Consider the following 24950-nt stretch of genomic DNA (forward strand, 5'->3'; position numbering starts at 1 on the left):
TGATTAATTTAGATTTGCGTTCTGGGTCTGAATGTTTGTGTATTTGTTCATTGTGTTTGTGTGTGTCTGTGGCACCCACAAAAGGAAAATCCTAGTGTGAGGCTATGAGCATAGAAAGCGTTATTTAATATATTATCAGCGTTAGCCAATAGTAAAAATATTATGTATTGACTCCTACATTACTACTCGTATTATAAACAGTAGTAGTGACGTGTGTAAGTGCAGTTCACCTGTAGTGGTGGCTGGCGAGCGTCTCGTGGAAGTAGACGAGCTGAGCGGCGCGCGGCGCGCTGTCGGGCAGCTCGCAGCGCCACTGCAGCACGTAGCTGCCGCGCTCCGCCATCACGTGCGAGCCCTACGCAACAAACTCTCGTTTAATTTCACGTGGACTTGTACACAGAATTTCACGTACATACGCAAAAGAAGTACAGGACGCCCCCCGTTCAGGTGGACTGATGATGACCTGAAGTGGACGGTGGGTAACCGTTGGATTCACACGACTCAAGACCAGTCGGAGTGGTGCAGATTATGGGAGGCCTATGTCCAGCTGTGGACTCTTAAAGGATGGATGATGGATGACGCATACGGATGCAAAAACGTATTCCTTAGGAACGTACGTACACTGATAAAAGTCAGAGTACGTACGTTCCTAATTCTAATAAATATGTACGCAGTTAGCCTTTTTTATAATATAATAGTAGCAGACGAGCACGCAGTCTACTTAATGGTAAGTAGCTTCTACCACCTATTGACATTTGTAATCAACCTGAGATAATATTAGATTCCTAAATCAAATCAAATCAAATTTATTTGTGAAATGTGATTAGATTTCTACTACAGATTTGCCACGGATGCACCGCTGCACCTAAGGACTAAGCTAGAATGCCTTGAAAACTATGTTTCCCTTTGCACACCCTTTAAACCACAACACGGCAACGCTTAAACCTGTTGTTATTAGGCAGAAATAGGTGAGACGGCGGTGCCACCGGAGTCCAATCACTGAGAGTTGTACCACCTTTAGCCTACATCCACGTGGTCAACGTACATATACCCAAGAATGGACGAGAAACTACAAGTATTTTAGATTAAAATCTAAACCTTCATTATTACAAATTTATCGCCAAATGGACATTGATTTACGAAAACAAAGAATATCTCTGTATCTCTATTATAATCTTTCGGTAAGGGTTCTTTACGGGGTTAGTCACTACATGAAGGGAGCCACCATGCATCTAAACATGCAAAAAGTTTACTATACTTCATAATCATGTTTCAGGATACAAATAACGTCTTTGTCTTTTAACCTTTATTGAACGTGAAACCTCTCGGTAAGTGTGTACCTGTATGCTCTCCCCGTCGTGGCAGACGAGCGTGGGCTCGACGCGGTGGTAGTGGCGTTCCTCGCCGCCGCGCTCCAGCACCGAGCGGCCCTCCTCGCCCGCCGCGCCGCACGCCGCTGTGACCGACACACTCAAATAACTGTACGTACTTAGTGTTTGCATATAAAGGATAATTGCTAAGACAATGAACCAATTTTAATGTTGCATGGCGAGTAAAACCGCAACAGAAAAATAATAACAATCTAAAAAAGAATTTTGTTATTTCATATATAATAAATAAAATAAATAACAAAACGAATGTTAAGTGCAATGTTTAATCATAGATTATTAAAATTTTGGCTTCCATTACACTCCATCCATTAGTAGAGACCAATTTAACTGGACCTATATATTTTGTCAGACTTACATCGAAAAAATTTCCACAAAGCATAATGGCGCATGATATCTTTGATATTTTTTTTAGGAAAAAAAATTAGATATCGTTTAAGTACACAACTTTTAATATCGAAAAAAATACACATAATTACTAAAAAGAAACAAAACCAATAAGAAAAGAAAAAATTGAGCATAACTTCTAGATATATGAATATTTTTCTGTCTCTAACATCGACTTCATGTGTACATTTCACTCTTCTACAACAACTTTATTTAACTATACTTTGTAGCAACATACCGGCAGCGTCAGGTATGTCGAGGTCCTGCTCGCTGCGGTAGACGGTGAAGGCGATGTCGTGTCGCAGCACGTCGAAGTCCCACGTCAGCACGCTCTGGGGGTCACGGTTGGCCACCACTACTTCATGCACCTGAGTTTAAAAAGAAACCGTTATAATACTTACTTTTCGATTATATTTTTACAGGCCTTTTTTCTGGATGTGGCAAGTGGCAACATCAAGGGACGAAACTCGCTATTTAATCACTAGAGTTTGCAAGTGAATGTGTCTTAAATATAGTTCATAAGTACCATTCAGAGTATTGTAAATGTTATCCTGTTATTGACGGACGACCCGTTTATGAATGGAGGACAAAAGATCACAATAAGAAACTTAGTTTTAATTTATTGTCGGAGTTATGGCATAGTCTATAATTATGTTATTCATTAATATGTAATTTCTATAGATATAACAGGTAGTGTTTACCAGGTGGCCGACCTACCTGTCCCTTGGTGAGACTGACGGAGCGGTAAATGCTGTCTTCACTAAGCGGGTCTCCATCACGCTCCGTGAAGGCGCCGCTCACGTACAGGTTCTTGGGTACCAGTCCACCCTCATGCACGAAACTCTGCACCAAAATGAACAAAATTAATAGAGATTTCCACAAAATACATTTTTAATTATGTGCTCGCTGGCTTAAGGTTACATAAACAGAGATTGAAAAATACATTGACGTGATATTAGATGCACGTGTGAAACGAATAGCATTTGCGTAACATTTAAGACACTTACAAATTGCTATTATTTGAATGTGATTTATCATTGAGAGAAAACAAATACAGTAATAAATATAATCTAAAAATGTTTGACAAATGAACTGTAAAGAATAGTATACAAATATATCCGTACTGAAGACAAAAGAAACGTAAGAAAAAATGTAAAAGTTAACAGAAGTAAAGAAAAAAACTTAACGTATTTAGAATAAAAAGTACGTTTAGTTACCTGGCTGTTCGAATATATTATCACATCCAAATGGCAAAGGAAGTGGTGAAATAAACTATATCTATAAACACTATTCTATTTTGCTATTTTTATTTAATAGACATACAATAAAAATTTATTAAGTAAGCAATTTTTTTCTTTCTTTCAATTTTGTATCACGTTTATGACATAATATGAACGGAATGTTACCTTCATTTCATATTCATTTTTTCTTATGGCATCAAAATAATATGCGAAAGGCCGTTATGACACTTTAATTCACTTCTTATTCGATTACATCAAACAACCAGGTACCAGTAGGTACAAATATTTTACGACAGTAATAACTAGCAACGATAGACAAACAAGTCGGCACAATAGCATATTGATCAGGCACAATGTGTCCACATGTGCACTGAAGCTAAACGATTATATATCTACGCATACTTCATCGTAATAGACGCGAGGCACGTTCAACAACACCTCTAATACATCCGACTGCCGCAAATGTGAGGAAACATAACAGAAAATAAATAAAAATATATTTTGAATGCAACAAAACAAAAACAGGATTCTATAATTAAATAAAAATAATGTAAGATATACCTACTTAGTAGCTTTTATAAATATTTCTTATTTTAAAACATATTATTCCATTCAAAAACCTTATTATAAAAAGTTTCTTTAATTACACTTTTTTGTATATTAAATTCAAGTTGAACAGAAAGTCAGGGCAATAACCACATTATGTTTTAATTACCCTTTGAACAAATATGTTTTTATGTTCTATATTAAAAATATTTAACAAAAAAGTATTAAAGAACTTAAATAAAATAAATAGTATAGGACCAAAAGTCATACCTTGCAAGGTCCACCAAGAAAATCAGGGATGAGATCTTTAGGAATGTAGTCAAGAAGACCACCTGGTTGCAGATAGTCCTTGCCACCGTAGAACAAGAATTTGCTTCTAGTATTCTCATCTGAAATTATAAATCAATTTTAAGTGACCATGGAATTGTAATACGAAACAAGGCTTCATGTTAACTAAACGTGTCTTTAATATATTCTACGATTATATTTAATTAACTAATAACTAATTAATTACGGATTTGATTTAAAAACATATAATGTAATTTATATTAATTTAATAATTACTTTTTTAAATGCAGCTGTTGTTTTATTTTTAATTGATAAAATATTTGAGCTTTATGAAACAAGTCTTTTTCTTCCTGCAGATTTCATATACATAATTTTGATTCTTAAGCAAATCGTTCCATATAACTACTCGACTAATCTATCGAGACATTCGACCCATACCTATACCTAATCGATCCATATAATTATTAGATTTTTTGATATTTCATTGGATTTAATTTAGTTTTGTAATTCATGTAAATATAATAAATTAATAATATATAATTATATCGGAGAATTGTAACTGATTAAGGTATTAGGTGAAGTACACGAACACATTAGGCAAGCCTATAATGTTAGATGTAAGATGTTAGAAGTAAAATCACTTAGGGGTATGAAAAATAGAAAGTAGCCGATTCTCAGACTTACTGCATATGCATATGAAATTTGGTGAAAATCGGTAAAGCCGTTTCGGAGGTGTATGGTAACTAACATTGTAACACGAGAATTTTATATATAAAACATTTAGTAAATGCGCCGAGTTTAAAACTAACCGATAAAAGTGCTGACAATAGTCCACAATATGGGGAAGACACGTGGCGCTCTCACAATGAGCACACGTCCCATGGTCTCCGGGTAGTTGGCCTCCACGATCTGTATGATGCGCAGCAGCGCGCGCACGCCGGGCCGCCACAGGTGCCGCATGTTCAGCCCGTCCAGGTCCACCAGCAGGCACCACGCCTGCACCGCCCGCTCGGACGCCCGAGTTGCTTCCTCTAACAGCTTCAGACCCTCTTCGCATACATGCAGCGTCTACCGTAACGACATTTGTACTTAATTTGGTTATTATGGTAGAAGGTAGTCCTTCTAGGTAGAGTAGTCTTTACGCATATATAAATGTAGACTTCGCGCCACACTACTAGTCCGCTCTGAATATAGAAACGAGTTGCATCGCAACAGCAAATGTAGGCTACATTATGTAGGTATTAGCGGGACGAAGACAGCGAGGGACCCCCCCCCCGCCCCCCTCCCCGGAACCTGCCCGCCGCCCGCTCGTCCGTGAGTACATATAATAGCTACGTTAATATTTGCCTTGACTATTGCAAAAGAGTATATGCTTATAGTTGTGTTCAACTTCAAAACGGACTAGAAGTTTGGCGGGGACTATACTATACATTGAAATATGTATTAAGATCAGTGAAAACTTAATTACGCTTAAGTAGCATATTGGGTATTCAATCCACCAGTTAGATAGCCAACGCAAGTCATGCCCCGACCATCATTAAATCCATATGCAGCTGGAATGGTTCGTGAAGTTGACCATGAATATACATACTATCACCGATAAGCAATGGGCAGTGGATTGGAGATGCCACACTGGTTTCATAAATTGCATGTTGGCTCGTACTGCCATTAATAAATAATCTTTAAATAGCCTTAATTATACATGTACTTATCCATTAATTATAACCTATTTTGCATAAATAAAAATAATAAACATTGTAACATTTACATGTAGTGTTTTACCGATAAGATTAAATATTTTCTATTAATATTGTTACCTACTCCGTGCAATTTTCAACCGATCTTCACGTACAATATATTAAAAAACATTATATTTACTACTTGGTTATTACAAGCCAAACGATATATCGATAATATTAAATACGTACCAATTTCAAAAGACCGTCTTCGCCAATAGATTTGAGTAAACCCTTTACGTCCATCTGACCAAGCCTGAGGATGTACAGCGGACGCTCGTCTGAAACAGCAAAAAAAGTACTGAGAATAAAAATTTAATGCAAAAAAGCCGCTGAAAAACCAAGATCAAATTCACGCGAACAACTTCGAACAAAGTTTAACATCGTCAAGATAATAGTAAAAAGTTGTAATTGAATTAAATATTCTAGAAGTTTTGTTAATTTAAAATGGTAGACTTTTTACTTTGCATATAAATTTTGCATTCAGCGTTTCCTGTGTTAATATTTTATCTTATCATCAAACTGAGAATGAGCATCCTCCTCAAACTTGTCACGTTAACCGAATAAATAGAAATAATAGAAATTTTGTAGGTTATATATACAGGGTGAATTTTTAAAACGGGCCTTCAGGGCCAAATCCGAAACTATAAGGATTAGCGAAAAATGCTGAAAGGAGTTACGAGGCTGATTTTGATAAAAACTGAAACTGCATCATTACTTTTTTAAAATAACTTTTTCCTTAGCCGGGAATCGAACGAGTTCATTTTGAAAAAATATGCACCCTCTATATTATTCCACTATCTGATAGTGTTGCTTATAAGGATCAAAATCTGGAAAGTAATGATAAATGAAAAACTAAAGGAAAAGCCTCAATTTTAAGAAAATACATATTTTTTCATATTAATTTGGCAGTTAAGTTCCCGCCATTCATTAATTTAAACATTTCGTGTATTAACATTTTTTTTGGCTCAATGTTTCTAATCATTCGAAATGGACGTTTTGTTTCCCAATAATTTATATTTTTATGTCCGACTTAACTAAGGTTATTTTTAGGACCATTAAAATAGATTTACTTGCTATGGGCGGAGTTTCGTTTAATAATGATGTAAAGTTGACAATTTGCGAGAATTACTTTTTAGAGTCAAATCCGAGTGATTACTAAATAAATAATAAAGGAATCTTCAAGAGAGGAAGTGCATTAGTGCATTTTGAAGGTGGTAGAAGCCTTTGTGGTTCGACTCCGGTGGCACCACCGTCACACCTATTTCTGCCTAATAACAGCAGTGTTAGGCGCTGCTGTGTTCCGTTTTGAGGGAAATACTTTTCCGAGGCGTTCCGGCTTGGTCCTCAGGTAGCGGCGCATGTGTGGCCGACCTCAGGTAGGAATATCTAATCCTATCTGGAGTTGATTACAGATGTCTATGGACGGCAGTAGGTGGACCATCAGGTGGACTGCATGCTCGCCTGCTACTCCTATATTACAAAACAAAAAAAAAACAAAACAGCGCTTTACACAACAGTTATTACATCGAACCAAGTAGATTTTAACCACTTTAATTTTATTTCTGCTTATACATACATTTCGTTTCTTAAACCTTTTTCAAAACGATAAAACACGAAGTAAAATATACGCTACCGCACAATAATGACGACTTACGTTATATTTGTTTACGTTCCAGATTTCCAGGTAATGTTATTACAGACCTAATCCGCTATTAGGCTCCAAAATTTCATGGTTCTCATGATTTATTGTCGCTGAAGTTATTATTGTTATGGCTTTTTCAACTGGAATAGTTTTTGGTCACGCAAGGTATGATAATCGAGTTTTTTCGCGTGCCTCAAAATTGTAATGTAATGTTGGTGAATATATCGATTTAATGCATTAATATACAAAGTAGAGTGTGTGTACGGATGTATGAATGATAGCTGACGTAAGGTTGAAATCCAAACTCATCTGGGGTTGATTTCAAAATATTCAGGAGGGGCAGTAACCATTTACCATTATGTGCCATAGTAGACTACATGCTTTTCTGCTATTTCTATATTATAAAATAAGCAACACATATATAAACCACGATTTTAAATGTTTAAGATGCGAGTTTACAAAGTTGTTACTAGATGGAGTTTTCTGTTTATGTATATCGTATGTTTGTAGATACTTTTTTCTTGTAATTTTTACGTGGTTCTCAATTTACAAAAATGTTCTTAGTGATATGATTCTAACTTTAAAATACTATATTTTATACGAATACACTTCGACACGAAGCAATGTAACTTTTTCGATGAAATTTTTTTTTTTATTTGCTTATAAACCTGCTGATGAACACTTCAGGCTTTCCCTGATTATAGCGTGGGACACGTGTCCAGCAGTGGGATATACAAATGAGTTGTAACCATACAAGAATTTCTTTTAATATTATAAAATACTTAAATATCAACTTCAAAATTTTATCAAGATATTTTCTGAAAAAAACATATTTAGATGTAGGAGCCGTATTTTATATTTAAAATGTACCCCGCAAATCTGACAGCTTGATGTACTTTAATCCAAATTCGCGCAAAGAGAATTCTCATTTTAAAATCTAATTTCGGGGACGTGTCACAGATAAAAATAACGGAATACGTCGCGATGATCTTACTGCATATTTGAATAGCGCACGTGTGGAATATTATTACACTGTCTGCGTTATGAAGTTTGACACTTTATTTTCCACACTCTTTTTTATATAGCAACCGGCCACAGTTAAATTTGTTGGAAGTTTTTTTAATACTCGTATATGAGAGTAGCAGACAAGCATGCAGTCCTAATGATAAGTGGGTACTGCCACCCATGGACATCTGTAATCAACTCCAGATAGGATAAGGTATTCTTACGTGAGGTCGGCCACACACCCCGCCTGCTACTCCTGAAGACTAAACTGGAATGCCTCGAAAAAGTACATCACTCCTGTATCATAAAAACGGTTAACGACAAAATTTCAATTCAACACTATATTAAAGTAAAATCAACGCTTTTTACATTTAAGACAAGTAATTAATTTAAAAAATCAAAAACCCGACTGCACCAAAAAGGCTGAAGTAGAATTTCCAAAAGCAGTGAAATAGGCATTACATTATTTTTATCCAGAAAGCCAAATACAAAGTTTCATAGTAGGTGTCTGCTTCAAAAACAAAAGATGTTCAAACAATATATCCTATTTTATCCTCGTAGTGTTCATTTACGCTAAAGAACCTATGTGTAAAATTCCAGCACGCTTAAGTTCAGCGGTTTCCCCTTGCGTTGATCTCTGGCACAGCAACTCTCTCATTTAGTCAGACAGTCATCTCGATGTGTATATACGAGTATATACGTACTAGCTGACCCGGCAAACGTTGTGTTGCCATATAAATAAAAAAATGTTAATGATGAACAACCCTTATCACTTAGGTGTAAAAAAAATAGATAGTGGCCGATTCTCAGACCTACTGAATATGTATATAAAATTCGGTGAAAATCGGTGAAGCCGTTTCGGAGGAGTACGGTCACTAACACGAGAATTTTATATATAAGATATATTATATAATGTATGTGTAATCTCCTCTTAATTTCCTTTATTTTGACACCCTACTCGATAGGTTTTGTTAACTTTTTTAAAACGTGTTACTATTTCGCGAAAAAATTCACCATTTACGGTCTATAAAATATATAACTTCAGTAAATCAAAGTTTCGGTCATTATTTTACCTCGTTAGAGGTAGCATTTCATTATTTTTATCCAACAAGCCTGATACAAAATGTCATAGTGTTTGCTTCAAAATTGACGATAGTTCAAATGAACTTTTAACCATTATTTTACCCTCTACGGGGTTGATTTTTCGGAGGGAGATAAATAAGTGCGTCCTTGTTCCTATCCAGAAAGCCAAATACAAAATTTTATAGTAGTTGCTTCAAAATTAAAGGATTTCAAAAAAACTGGTTTCCCCTATTTTACCCTCTTAAGGTTAGAATTTCCAAAAGGCCTTTCTTAGTACTTATTCAAGCTATATAGAGAACCTGTGTGCAAAATTTCAGAACTGTAAAGTCCTTGGTTTAGGCTGTACGTTGATTTCTTAAAAATGAAAAAGTCATTTAGTTATTCAGTCAGTCAGTCACCTTACTGTTTTATATATATACAAATATGTTTTTATAATCTCCGTTTAATTTCCTTTCATTTGATACCCTACTCGATCGGTTCGGTAAACTTTTTTTTTAAATGTGTTACTATTTCGCGCCAAAAATCCGCCATTTTGATTTTTTTTTACTAACACCTATCTAAGGACACTCGGGTTATTGAGACAAATATAATGACACTTTAACTGTTGAAATTCATCCAGCCGTTTGTTAGATCGGATCAAATAAAGAAAGACAAACATACAAGATACGCGCGAAAAACATAACCCTTCCTTGGCAGTCGGGTAAAAAAGAGATATAGAAAATCATACTTAACGTTGGAACGAAAACGGCGATAACTTATTTGCCAAACTATTACTTTCTCATACTAAGCCGTATGTCATAGTCATAACATCGAATAATAAGTTGATTAACCAACAAATTCTTCAATGGTATGACTTATGTCTGTTTCTAAAGAATTATACATAAATCATTTGTTATGTATAATCCTTAAGGATTAGTATGCCAATGTATGGAAAAATTCGTATTTTCTTAAAAAAATCCTTTTCCTTTAATTTGTCACATAACATTACTTCCCAGAATTTGATCCTTATAAGCGACACTATCAGATAGTGGAATAATATATAGGTGTCATTTTTTTCAAAATAAACTCGTTCGATTCCCGGCTAAGGAAAAAAATATTTTAAAAAACTAATGATGCAGTTTTAGTTTTTATCAAAATCGGCCTCGTAACCCCTTTCAACATTTTTCGCTAATCCTTATAGTTTCGGATTTGGCCCTGAAGGCCCGTTTTAAAAATTCACCCTGTATACTTAAAAGGACCAAGAATATTTTTAAACGAGCAGACGAGCATGGATTCGGCCTGGCATTAAGTGGTTACTGCCGTTACATCATAAATAAAGAAGATTATCTTGCAGAGAATGATGGTTGCGGTGCTTTGCTTCCTTAAATTGACGACTCAGTAAAGTCTTAGGAACCTTGAAAATAGCAGCAATACTCCTGTTATAACGCAGAAAGAGTTTTGGCAGCGTTTTGAGTTAGTAAACAGTCTCATGGTTATGCGAAGTTTACCAATTCGCACTTGGCCAGCGCAGTGGACTATGGCCTAAAACACCTAAGTCACCTCAAAATTAATTAGTGTTGGAGTATAATGAGGGTATGGTATACCTTTGTCATGATGATGCCAGCCGCCCGGGAAGTACTGCTTGACGACGTCGGGCGTCTCGTACTCGGAGAGGATGCGGTCCACCTGGTGCTTCTTGCGCCACAGCAGCGACTGCGAGAGCATCTCGCGTGCCTTCTCCACGTTGAAGTCCCGTGCTCGTAGGAAACGGAGCAACGTCGTGTCGCTCGGCACCTGAATATTAGATTTTTTTAAATATAGAAGTAGCATACCTGTAATTAACCCCAGATAAGATTAAATTTCTACCTAAGATCAGTCACAAATGCGTTGCTATATCTTTTTTTTTTTTTTTGGGTAGGTGGCCGGGTGGTTCGAGCTCCCACTCTTGCCGCCCGCAACTCCGGAAGCCCCCTTTTAGTCGCCTCTTACGACAGGCAGGGGATACCGTAGCCCTATTCTTGCCCCGAAACTACAGGGACAGCGTTGCTGAGGAGTAAGTTGCAACGCCTTTACATTTGAAAAGTTCAATTTCCACATTAAATTTAGATTACGTTTGTTTAATAATTTTCTTGTATTGTTAATTCATTACATTTCAACACAAATAAATTAAGAGTTTTAATTAAATTATCATGTTTTAATGTACTAAAATTTAATTACGAACTGATAGGGAACTGATTTCCTCAATATATTTATTGCAATCCTTTTTAAGTTATTAATATAACCTCCAAGTTTTACCGACTACTATTCAAGTTTTTTGTACCTACCCACGTACGTAACCAATAACGAGATATATCAGGATATCAAAAAAATCAAGACAAAAAATAACTCGCTTACTTCAGATACTTGTTTTGAGGAAAATAATAAATTAATATTTAGGCTGACCGCCCATTGCTATGCTAGCCAGTGGCCCATCATTTGAGCGATAGTTTCTTAGGCTACCTTGTCAATTAAGCTACTGAACAGTTGCTTAGATGGCAGCTCGTGCGTCCAATTTGTTTTTTAAGCAACCGGCGAGCGATACACATTTGACTTTATTCGAAAAAATCTGCATCTAAGCATCTGTATAAACTTCTAAATAGTAGCTGAGTCCGAGAAACTTTTGAGATGTTACCTTACGCGTTAACCGTTGCTTAATAGTAATCATCTACCAGTTGCTCAAGCTATAATAGCTAATGGGCGGTCAGCCTTACGAGTGTCAGTAAAATGACCTCGCAAATCAACGGAAACGTCTGGCTCATAGCTTTAATCTCTTCTAATAAGAAGTGCGTTGTTGCCCCAATGATAAAAACTTCATTTTTTGGCGGCTCTTTCTGCGCCACATTATGACTGTTTGTATAAAATTGTCAGGAAATGCCTGTAATACAAGGTTATGATAACAGCATAATCTACATTTGCGTAAATGATTTTATTATTTTTACCACGTTCAGTTTTCGCTTCAAAGGACCTTACCTTGCCTTTCTGAAGGTCAGCGATCCACTTCCTCAGCTGCAGTAGCCTGGACTCCTGCATTGGGGTCAGCTCTCCCAGATACCGCTTGATATACTCGCTGTCCAGAGTGTATTGATCTATAACAACATGGGATAAATTAATATTTATTATCACTAAATTTCCAGTGGTACCTACTATAAATGTGTTACATTATTTCACGCACGCACGCACACAGGCTCGCAAGCAAGTAAACACACTCGCGCAAATACAAATATAAGAATAATATTAATGATAACTAATTGTACCTTGATACAAGATACCATAACAAACAGTAAGATTCGCGTTATATAAGTAATAGATTTTTATGAACGCCATAATATTTTGTACATTATGGCGTTTGTCATAATAGTTTGTACCCATTCTTTACTGCTGTTTCATAAAATAACAGCAATACGTACGTATAACAGCAATACGATAAAAATGTATTTCCTTGAAAAAGGATAAATGAATTGACAGGAAATTCTAAGGGAAGCTGTGATCTGACCGTGACTCAGTGCGAAGAGAGCGTGAGGGATAGAGAGGAGACGGGGGGAGTGTTGGAAACTGCATTAGGTAATACCGAGATTAGGAATTACTGAAGCACTTCATAATATTGTATGCTGCCTTCTACACGGCCTCCGCCCGCGTCTCTTTGCAAATGTATTACTTTTGATTTAAAATAAAACTCTGCTTATGTCACCTAAACTATTAAAAATCAGAGAAAGAACCGTATCAGTGGACACTCTATTATGTAATATATGCTCACGATACGCGGTTTAGCCATTTCCAAAGTGTCATTTCATCATTTCACACAAACGAAAACAGTTATAAGAAAACTTTGTTTAAGATTCGCGTACCTACCTAAATGAGATATGATACAAAATTAGGTATAGGTATAGGGGTACTTTAATTCCATGTGTGCACGAAGACCTGTACAAGTAAATCATTTATTTCTTTAATCCCAAATAATCAAAGAAACTTAAGGTCAAGCTTAAATATAAAAGCTTTAAAAACATCAAACCTTACAGCCCTAAATCTGCGGAATAAATGTAAGTAATATTTAAAAGCTGTGCAAAAATACAGCTAAGAGGAAAGGCAAAGGAATATTCTGATCTGACCTTGACCCAGAGGGCGGCGGGCGGTCTGCAGGGATTGTAGAAATATCGTCGTCTCAGAGATTAGATTTATTGGAGCATACCAGCCATTTTTTTGTTTTAGGCGGCATATTTCTATCGGTATTATCCCTAGGCATCCCACAAATTTTGATAATAATTTAATAGCTAAAATTAGGGATTGTATTAATTTTGTTAGAAAGACATACGCTTTTAAATAAACACGTATTTGTATGTATTTTATGAATTCCACAAAATCGTTTGTATGACAAACTCTTGAACCTTTGAAACTTTGTACTCTTGAAAAGTGTCATAAAATTTACAGATAAAGTTTTTATATACAGATACGAGAAGTAGGTAAAATGAATGCAGAGCACAGAACATACTACTCTCTTGCGAGAGATGCAGTGTGCTGCAAAAAAAAATAAAAATATGTCATTTCTTAATGTCCCCATATATTCCGTATCAGAAATTAAAAATATTTTCAGTTTGGTCAAACAATTCTCGTATTATATAAGAAAGAAACAAAAAAACCTACAGCTACTGAAAGATTTATCTCCTATTTGAATAAATGATTGCCTGCAAGTCTTTGTAGACTTTCTGAATGAATGGGAGGCGTGGGAAGCTCCCGGGAGCGGCAGGATGTTTGTCGAGAAAATTGCACTTACGCTCGGAAATCTTGGAGCGCATTTAACTGGAACACTGAATAGAGTGCTCCATTTAACAAAGGTTGTTATTTTCACTGTTTGAACATTGAAAAAAATGTCTATAGCCCGAACAAGAGTCCGTGCTTTTCATTGTTGTTCTGTTCACTATGCAGTGCAATTTATACAATTTATTCTTATTAGGTTTATTTAATTTATTTCAGACATCGCAATAAATCCATTACTATCATGTAACTTAAGGGTTTCACGATATTTTCCTTAATCATCAAAGTATGCGCGATACCAATTTATTTTTTCACCCACACATAACATTTTCAGAGGCTGCAATCTTATGTATTAATACGATATCGTCATATTCTTTAAACACACACACAGAGGTTTCGATTTATCTACGAGTATCTAATTTAAATGTAGTTTAATTAAAATAAATACCTACTTAATATTCATGGCTCATGAATATTAAGTAGGAGTAAATCTTTATTTTACTACTAAAATTCTATCTGACATAATGACAATACATCGGCGGCACTGTCTGACCTACCCCACTAATAGAGGGCGCTCTCATTGTACTTACTATTTTAGTTCTGAAATAAAAAGTCCAATGAATACTGTCGCCTACTAGGCCTACCACAGCTAAAAGCAGCAATCTACCTGCAGTGCGTTTATCGCAGTGATTCAGATCCACCGCAATGTTAACACAAGTTCAAGGCGAGAAGGCTCCATTTGCATTGTTTCATGGAACGTTTAATGCGGTATTGCGACAAGGTTCCTTTCCTCGCTCCGAGCGGGAGACTGGGAGATAGATAGAACCTTGTGCACGTAACGGGGAGGGTCAAGGCTGGCGGGAACGGGGTCACTGGCAAACGCAGGAGATGGCTGTAAATATCTGTAGGGCGCTGAAAATGTGAAGTATGGCCGTGTCGCCCGTGTCAGCTGAGTCCCTTGTCTAACAAGGCCCTTGTAACAAAAGACTCAATGTCAAGTTAGAGTGGATCAACTTAATTATAAACGGATAAAAATAGCAGTTTTTTTTGCTAAAAATATTCTATGCCTTTATGACATACTTTCTAAATTTTAGAAATTGTACCTCTGTATTATGATTAAAAATCCACCTTATCAAAAAATTATGTATTTTTATTATGCGGTCACGTTATTTTTGAACAAATTTTAAATTTAGAAGATCAACATATTGTAATTTTATACTCGTACCACCTAAAAATAAACTTCATCTTCATACATGCAAAGGACATGTAAAATAAACACGAACATCCCGTATTTATTTTACATTCAAGATGTCCCCACACTCGCGTAGCAATGAGTATAAAACTTGTTTAAAAGCATTTGTTTACATTCCTTAAAAGTTTTCAGAACATTTTTGTGTTTATACACTACTGTAAAACTACTTAATAATAAAAACTAGTTTCTTGGTCCGTACGTGAAATTGTAATATTAAAATAAACTCAAACATTTATGATAGAATATAGTGCATCTATCAACTGCGTCTAACGACAATATTGTCGTTGAAATAGAACTTAACTGTTTCGTCTGTGATGGTGTTGTCAAAAAAAGCGCGAATTGTGAAAATATTATTATTAAAATAATGCAGAACGTACGTTCATTCAATATTTATTAGTATTTAAGTGCATGTATAAAGATGTTATTTAAATTGCCGATGTTATGTCTGGGTTCATAGAAAGTATTTTAAACCCATGCATCTCACTAACGATGCTTCAAAAATTAGGACACAAAAATAAACTGAAGATCATCAAAGCAAGTTAATTCGAAATTTCAGATAGCTATTATGATGGTTCACACTTCACACCTAGTAGACATTCTTAAATCCAATACTTTGTGTTAAAGCTATTATCCCGGCTAATGGGTGTCTACATTACAAGGATCGTCGACGTTATCACAAATAGCTACACTTTCGCTAAGTCTTAAGTGGTTTGACCTAATGTCCTAGACTGTACGACAAGTAACATGTTTGCAAGATCAGATATCTAAGCAAATAGGATAGGTGTTACCCGAGACTTGCTGCTAATTGCTATATCCTAGGGCTAAATTGAAATAGAACTAGTTACCGTGTATGGATATAGTCTTGTACGCTTAGCGTGGAATTGGCGTAGTGAAGTATTTGTAATTTGTGTACGGTGTACATAGACTAGTAAAGATTACTCACGCCTAACAAGAAAATGTACCCAGTTTTGAGAATTGAAATAGTTGCGTAAAAAAGTTTTGCCACGTCTCCATGCTAAAATGTCCCTAAAATATTTGAAATAATTATTTATTTATTACGTAAATTACGTAATTATTACGTAAATTAGTTATTTATTCGTAAATTTTCTCTAAAAATTATTTTATTTGTCAAGGATTCAAAAAAAGAACTTACTAAAATAAGCCATTTGTGGCTTCATTCAATTTCAAGGCGGCGAAGTATCTTTACTAATCTATGACGGTGTATAATAAGAATCTATCGTGAAGGTCTTTCTATCTATAGCAAATTAAATATTAGAAATTAAAGTAAAAAAAAAATTAAGTGTGTTTTTATTGATGCGTTAGGGAAAAATTAAGAGCGATTTTTTTGCAAATCGACACCATAGATCGTAATTCCGTACTCTATGCCATCTACTATGAAAGGGTAAGTAAATTTTGATTTACGAGGCACTTAAGTCTTGCGAGTCACTTGATGCGAGTCGCTTTACTTTATGTACTAATGTGGAATAAACTTATAGGAAGTAAATATTATGGTTCTTAATTATTGTTTTAATAATAATTATTGTCCAAATGCAAGTCGAACTAGTACACGGAGGGTTCCGTACTACCAACTTTTTCATATATATTTTTAGTATTTGTTATTATAGCAGCCACTGAAGTAAATACATTTTAAAATTTGAACTGCCTTTCTATTCCGGTTCAATATATAAAGCGAAAAACGTCGAGAAATATTGGTTTCTCGTATAGCGACCTCCAGTTATTTTCAACTTTTTTTTATTCCTAATATTTGTTGTTATAGCGGCCACCATGATGCATCCTCTTTAAAAATTTCAAGCATATCTATTACGGTTCCGGAGATAGACCCCTGTGACAGACGGACAGACAGCGAAGTCTTAGTAAAAGGGTTCCGTTTTTACCCATTGGGTACGGAACCCTAAAAAGAGAATATCATATTATCTCTTGATTTATGTTACAATTACTTTGAAATTAATATAATCTTGACATAAGTATAGGACTTTTCTTATTTGCACGTGCAAAACGTACCGTTTAATTCCATGAATTTCAAACAAATAATTCCGATGAAAATTATGAATAGTACTTTCTAGAACTCCACAATAAAATACCCTCGTGTAATTAATGTAATTTGTGACAGCTCGTGTTAAATTAATACCGCGGAGCGACGTAACGCCCACGCTCCTTCTAATCCATCGTGAGTCGATGGTTTCTACGTATTATTCAGAAAAACATTTTTATAGCAAAAACCTCCTAGTCATTTACTTCTGTGTAAGTAATAAAAAGTGTAGCCCAGGTAAGTTCATTGTGTTATTTTTGTAGCAAAAACTTCGTGTGTTTTCCAATCCTCCTAGAAGGACGAAGTTCTTAGAGACGAAAGACTTTTACGAGAGCTTCGCGAAGAGAGGTGAAAGCCAGAGCGCTGAGCCATCAAGTACTTAGTAAACTGTAGTTTGTTTCAAAAGTGTACTTTTAATTTCCTTTCTGAATACACTGTACCTACTGTACACGGGTGTTTTTAGCATAGCTGAACACAATATTGTCATTGCCAAAATGTCATACTAAAATTAACTATGTTAAGTATCTAATAAGTAAGTACATTATTTTGTCTTTTTGACGTCACTAACGAGACGCCTGCGTGACAAATCGAATGGAGAAAAGGTCATCTGAATTTTTACAGACGCCATAAGTTTCAATCATAACTTAACTATTCGTTTTAGTTCCAGTAGCTTTTCTTTATAAACTATTTTCTTTAAAATCCTCTTATCAATCATTTTGTCTTAGGTACATTCTACATTTTACCCCGCAAAACTTTTGCGCGTATCTGAATAAATTCTTCAATGTTACTGATCCCTAAAAATAATCACCAACCCTTAAACTTAAGTAAAGTCTGGCAATTGTGCCAGCGCTTTATCACACTTACGTAATACCAAGTGCGTGGGTAACTGTGACGCGTGGGCGTCCTATTATACTTATGTACGTATCCAGTGAGAATTTAAATCACTACGCGGCCAGTGAAGATCGCACAATGCAGCATTGCGACAATCATTTGAATATACAGTATTGATTTCCGGTCTTCACTCATATATATACTATCATGTATATCATGAATATCTATGATTTCTTGAATATTTGAGCTTTCATTATCTTCACTCAAACTAGTATGATTTGTCCATAAATGAGGCTGGGCACGGACCACCATCACATGAATTAGAACTTTATAAAGTTCCAATAAAGTTTAACATAACGCTACTGCCCTACTTTCCACTTTAGTCATGCTGACGAAATGCATTACGATCTTTGAGAATTGTGGAAGCCCCTCAGAAAAAATGTTAAATTGTGACGTTTTCGTTTACATTCGTTAAATTATAATACTACGTGCTTTCAGCAATTCCAAGGTGCCTTTAATTCGAACCAAAGTCTTGAATGTCAAGCTATTACGCGTATCTATCCCTTCTCTACGTGTGGGTATAAAACAAAAAAAAAAACTTGAAACACATCTACATGAATGCACTAAAAATCTATAATTGAGGCATGTGTAACACGTTCAAAATAATTTTAGTTATATTCTTGTGGCACCTTCAACACATCTCTATAACACGGAAATTTAATAAATTAAGATAATCTATTCTACGTTCTCTTATTAAAAAGAAACACAAGCCGTTCAACCTGTATTTAAAATTCAAAAAGGCAAAAATGATTTACAACTTCATAGACTAGCTTACGTATTTGTTTTATAATCACTTCACACCGTACAGTCGTCAAATGCAAATAACTGAATAAAGCGGTACAAGTTTTACACGTAATTAAGACATTTGCATAAACATTTACATTAATACTTTACAACTCTGTTTTGCTAGTTCACCAATGCCAAGGACGTCATATTTGACGTTACTGGACGGTCGAGTTGTGGCAACCAAATTCCATAATGTAGCTCCAATTTTGTTGACTGGCTAATTAATAGATATTGATTTTTACGTTCCTAAATATAGTCATTTGCTAAGCTTGCGGAAGCTAAGTGATAACTATAATCTGAAATATGCGCAAAAAATAATATTCGCAAAGGAATCATAGAAGTCCTTTGCGAATTTGGCCAAAGATGTGTCGGCATCTTTGAGTTAAAGTACTAAGTTCGAACGTCACGTGTGCCAGTGCATTTGCCTTATCCACCGTGGTACCACATAGGTAATAAAAATGTATTTTCTTTTATGGTGGTGCCGTCTATTGACGCATAAAACCTTAACATTTCTCGTTATAAGATAACACGAATATACAGAACGTCTACAAAGCTAAGATTAGCTCCTATACCTACATTTACATTACACTAATAATCACATATCACCCAAACTGTTAAACCTATGACTCAACTTGAGTCACAACTCACAATCCTGTCACTCGAATAAAGTTAGCGTTAGCTCAAACCTCCCTAAATCATTTAAGCAAAGTTTTAATGAATCTCCGTGCGACAATGTCAAGCATGTAACGTGACGTCACCGGGAATCCGGCAAGTGACTGCGAACCGAGTAAACAACGCCAGTAGCAGTAAAACTTCGTGCTGACACTAGTTCATAATAACTGGGATTTACTATTATTAACGTTAAACTTCTCAGTTGCAATATAGAAGTACCAAATGAGTTTGAATCCACTTGATTGTAGGTAAGGGCCCACTTTCGTCCTTCGACATCTGTTCAACTCAGGTAATTGGAATCAGACGTTGGTCACAGATGGATTGCTATCCCTGAGGGGACTTGACACTACTATTACTAGACAGACATAGGTGTACCAGTGTGTGTTAAAAAAAGTTCTTAAAGACGTGTGAAAAACTGATCTCAATCTGCGAGGAGACCCAGGAATAATAAAGGCAAATCTACGACAACGAAGAAGATTCGCCTGTGATTCGCCGAGTCGAACCACGACAAGTTCTATTTTTTTAAATTTAAAATAGATTCTATACAGAGCATTTTTTGAATGTCAATACAACTATTTTATCCTCATAAACTCCGAGGAGTAAATCGTAATCCAGAACAAGTTTAGATGAACGTTCCGCCAATGTCAAGGACGTCGTAACATTTGACGTCAGCGGGAAAACGCTGCCAACGTAAATATTATTCAGACAGCTCCAGCTTATGAACCTGCCGTAGATACTCACAAAAATATCCACTACTGAAATAACATCTAACAAATGGCTACTGTTTTACCTTTACCGAGATTACAAGGTTATGACGAAATTTTCATTTCATATTTTTTCATTAAAATAATATTTAACAAAAATTTTTGACATTACAAACAAAGTTTTAATGACACAGGTTTCGCGTATGTGAAATGTTTGACGTCAGCGAAACGAAATCAAAGTAAATATTAGCCAGATAAAAGATCCACTTACGTAAAACGACTGAATGGTATCAAAAAGTATCATATTGCGAACATATTTCCAAACGATGAAAAATTTACAAAAGAATATTAATGTACGCCATTAAACACGAAGGAGTTCTGGAAGCCCTTTATCCTCGCTCAAGGCCAGTAAAAATCGGTTCACATTTTCCAAGATTATCTTAGAGCCTTAAACAGATACTTTACAAAACTTTGTTTTTGTTTAAATATATTTCGATAGTTCACAGACAGACAAGCTTGCAGCTAATATGAAATACAATTACACATGTTTGAAATACGGTTATGAAATGTTATAATCTACAGCCGCCCACGGACACTCGTTCCCGGACATTTATCGCAACTCTCCGTTATAACAAGATACATTTATTTAGATTTATCGGCTATTCCTCCATATGATGTGAATAATTTAAACCAAAATTGTGTAATGTGTTTTTGAGAAAAGTTGGATTATTAATTTTTTTTAATGCGTAATCTCCGACTTCCACTATACTTTTAAGTCATTACAGTTATTTATTACGATTTACCTTATGTAACCTCAATTTTTCGTTTAATCTTCTTCTACTGTTAGACTACATAGAACAAACTACAAAAGAAAATGTAAAATAAAAATGCATATAAATTTATTATTTTACACTTATCTACCGTCCATCGCGGCGTTGGAACAAGAACGACAAGGGCGTCGACAGGATTACGACTAGGAGGACAGCACAAGCGAGCACCACCACCAAGTTGTCCCATCTCGTGACGAACTCCCCCATGGTGCCCGCCTGCCTAGTCCCTGAGGGGCAATAGCATGGCTTGTATTCTAGATCTCGCACGTTCACTGAATCTCGGGCCATGTCTGGACTAGAGCGAGTCGCTTTCTTTTTTTTTTCTTCCTTCTTTGACTTCACGTCGAAGGAAGACTCGCCGGGTTGCTTGTACCACTTGGTTGACGTTTGTTTCGTTTTAGGATCGGAGGGCAGGTGAAGCACGGACTCTCCGGGCTTGTTTTTGCGCTGTAGACTGTTCAATATTCCAGACTTCACTGGCTCTATAATATTCAACTTGGACATAGAAAATATATTCCTATGGGACGCATCAGGGCTCAATTCCCGGGTGGCGGATTTACTGCGGATGTTTAGGTTTTTGCGGGAGGATTTGGATAGGTTTTGGGTGCTCCATCTGGTAGGATACTCCGATTGGGATGGACCTGGAGATGGAAGGAAAGGCATGTTAATAATGATGTACAGGAATAAGGTTAAATTGTTAATAGATTGGTTAGTTGTATTTAGATTAAATTAAATAGGATAGGAAAGGATAGTAATAAGTAGCTACCAGGTAGACATTTTAAGTATGTCGATATCATTGAATACCTACTAAAAACATCAGTAAACTCTACCTAAATAGGATCTATGTTAACACACCTTGAAAACGAATTTACAACCTAAAAGCTATTACCTATGCCTTAAAACCTAGACATAGAACATAACTATGTGTACAATGTACATATGTAAAAGACAACGGCCGTAGAATTTAATAACAATCATTAACAATGCCACGATATTCAAATTACTAAAACTTAAACAGTCGACAAAGCCACGAGTAACTAAAACTTCACGATAATATGGAAGTGACATTGAAACGGCATTATACTAAGAAAACTAAAGGACGCCGGCTCGGAGAACAAGGGGCGATCCTCTGAATTATTGATGTCGTGAAAGTCAAACAGCATTGCCAGTGTAACTAAAATCGGATCAGTGGCCATATTGTTCGACGAATGTAAACAAACACTGTTGTTGTACGGCGACAGAATAATGCCGAGATAACATGAGTTAAGGTTAAGATTGTAACAATTTGAAAACATAGAATAGGGAACTAGTTTTACGACGTTTTGTATCTCGTAGTAGCAAAGTTTTATGAGCTGCACTCATGATTTAGTCAAATGAATTCTAAGAAACATTCATAGGTTGTAATAACATAGATTCATTTGATTTCTAATATGCTTGTAATTTTTACCTTAAGTCTAAATTTTCGACAGATGAAAGATGATGAAAATATGGATAGAAGTGGTCAAATAGACTTGCAGTATCAATAAACTCCTAATGACTTAAGTTTATATGTTTTTAATATCATGCAAAAGACGTATGACCTAAACCTAGTTTTCATTATGAAATAACAGGTAAACGTACAGATAACACACATTTTACATACTTATATAAAAGTAATACTTGGAGAGAATACATTAAGGCTCTATTAGGTCACCTCATAGCACCTAACAACTGTACTAAGCAATCATTACGCCAAGGTATTCCGTTTGCGCCAACCTAATTTCGCTATCGGTGATAATAATTAGCTCACTGCATGCGCAATTAGCGCAGATCCCCGCGGCCCGTTACGTTACATAACTAATCCGTTTGCGAGCCCGCCGGTACCCAAGTGGCATAACACATGCCTTCACATCATACCGTTTACTGTATGAATTTATAATGACTGGGCTATATATGCGTGAATGTATTCAATTAAACGGATTGCAAGTGGAATTAGTTACATACTAAAAATACAAGCGGATAATAAATTCTTGCTTTTGGTTAATAAAAATTTCATGATTGTCAGTAGAACCTGTATTCAAGTCAACTGGGCGAAGTAACACCTATTATCCACCCTAAATCGAGTTTTATGTGTCAAAGGTGTGATTGAATTAGTTCTCAACCGTAGAAACTTTTGAATTAGATTTGTAAAAGATTATGCGAATAGGATTGCGGTACTTATGTATGTGATATTATGACCAGCTCCCTTTCTTATATCCATCGCTGGTCGCATCTCTCTCCTCAAAAGTGTAAGAAGCATGGATCATACTCAACCACATTACTCCAATACAAATATATTTTAATTTATGTTATTTTATTTTAACAACAACCAATGAAAATTTGGTTTCGAATAAACGTAACATAACAATAAGTGTTTTCACTTTCACCTTTGGCGGTATCAAAACACATAACAACCGAGTGAAGTCACGAAGGCGGGCTAGTTAATGAGTCGATGAGCAGTGTATCAGACAAGGGCTTGTCGGAAGTGCGCGTCATCGTTCGGTATGCGCGATCGGCTGCCACTGTATTTACGACACGGAAGCATGCACTTCCGGGTGCACTGAGACAAAGGGGTATGAGGATTGGAAGCTAAGACAGGCTTTGTATATTATATATTTTCGTATGTCTTATTAGCTCGTAATTTAGATACAGCATAGACTGGTACTCATCAACAACCCATTACTGTCCCACTGCTGGGCACGGGTCTCCTTTCATGATCAATGAGAAGAAGTAGGCCATAGTCCACCGCGCTGGCCAAGTATTGGTAGATTTCACATACCTTTGAGATTTTTTTTTCTCTCAGGTATGCAGGTATTCCTCACGATGTTTTCCTTCACCGTTTAGCATGTGATCATTAATTTCTAATACGCACATAACTTTGAAAAATCAGAGCGTGCTTCGGATTCGAACCTCGGACCCCTCGATCGAAAGGCCGAGTTTCTTAACCACTAGGCTATCACTGCTATGGTCCGGAATATAAAAATGTTGTTGTGTAATGTGCTGCCCTCGTCATTTTACTAATAATACACCTCCCCCAGTTGAACGTAAGGCCTCACATGGGACATAATAAAGGTCGTAGCTATTACCGTTATGGTATGGTACGTACATATTATTATGACCTAATCGTTTAACTAAGTAACCAGTGATATGTAAATAAATCTTTTATTTTTCCTTGTTTTGTGTTATATTCTTGTTCTATATACATACTATATTCACAATATTTCGCCTTAGAAAAGTCAGTTGAGAAAATGTGATGTTTTAAAATGTTCATTAGCTCACAAATGGCAACAGAAAAAAATTATAATTAAAAGCAGCCCTCAGCAGAGTACACAAGGACAGTAAATATTAACCTAAGGGTGTATGAGGGATGTTTGAAAATTAACCCCCGTCCCCCGAGCACCCCAAACAGAGCCGACGCTTACATCATGCAAATGGCCCTTAAGAATTCAAAACGCAGAGAGATTGCCTGTGCGGCATCCGTGACAGCCAGCAGGGAGAATTAGCAGGATTACCGGGAGCGCTGAGATTCCACAAAAATAAACTCTTTTGATTATTTTGCGTAAAATATGACTTTGTAAAGTAACGCCGTTTGGTCCTTTCTATTACTCTGAAAATTATACCGTGAAAAGTATTTTGCACGTCAAAGTGAAAAATATACTTA

The 24950-nt window shown here is 35.9% G+C and overlaps 1 protein-coding gene across 1 annotated transcript in view; it reads right to left on the reverse strand.

Annotated features, from left to right (window-relative positions):
* retm (real-time) overlaps nucleotides 1–24950 on the reverse strand; it is a 75051-nt gene that overhangs the window by 2202 nt on the left and 47899 nt on the right. Inside the window, exons 6-14 of the mRNA XM_073093573.1 lie at nucleotides 12308–12423; nucleotides 10903–11092; nucleotides 5779–5867; nucleotides 4660–4918; nucleotides 3833–3951; nucleotides 2493–2618; nucleotides 2014–2143; nucleotides 1341–1456; nucleotides 231–355 (exon numbers count right to left, since the gene is read on the reverse strand). Coding sequence (XP_072949674.1) covers nucleotides 231–355; nucleotides 1341–1456; nucleotides 2014–2143; nucleotides 2493–2618; nucleotides 3833–3951; nucleotides 4660–4918; nucleotides 5779–5867; nucleotides 10903–11092; nucleotides 12308–12423 — 1270 coding nt within the window. The remainder of the gene's footprint in view (nucleotides 1–230; nucleotides 356–1340; nucleotides 1457–2013; nucleotides 2144–2492; nucleotides 2619–3832; nucleotides 3952–4659; nucleotides 4919–5778; nucleotides 5868–10902; nucleotides 11093–12307; nucleotides 12424–24950) is intronic.

Source organism: Epargyreus clarus, unplaced genomic scaffold, assembly GCF_041222505.1.
Source record: "Epargyreus clarus isolate Ecla_fem2 unplaced genomic scaffold, WU_Ecla_fem_2.2 ptg000004l, whole genome shotgun sequence".
Lineage (NCBI taxonomy): Eukaryota > Metazoa > Arthropoda > Insecta > Lepidoptera > Hesperiidae > Epargyreus > Epargyreus clarus.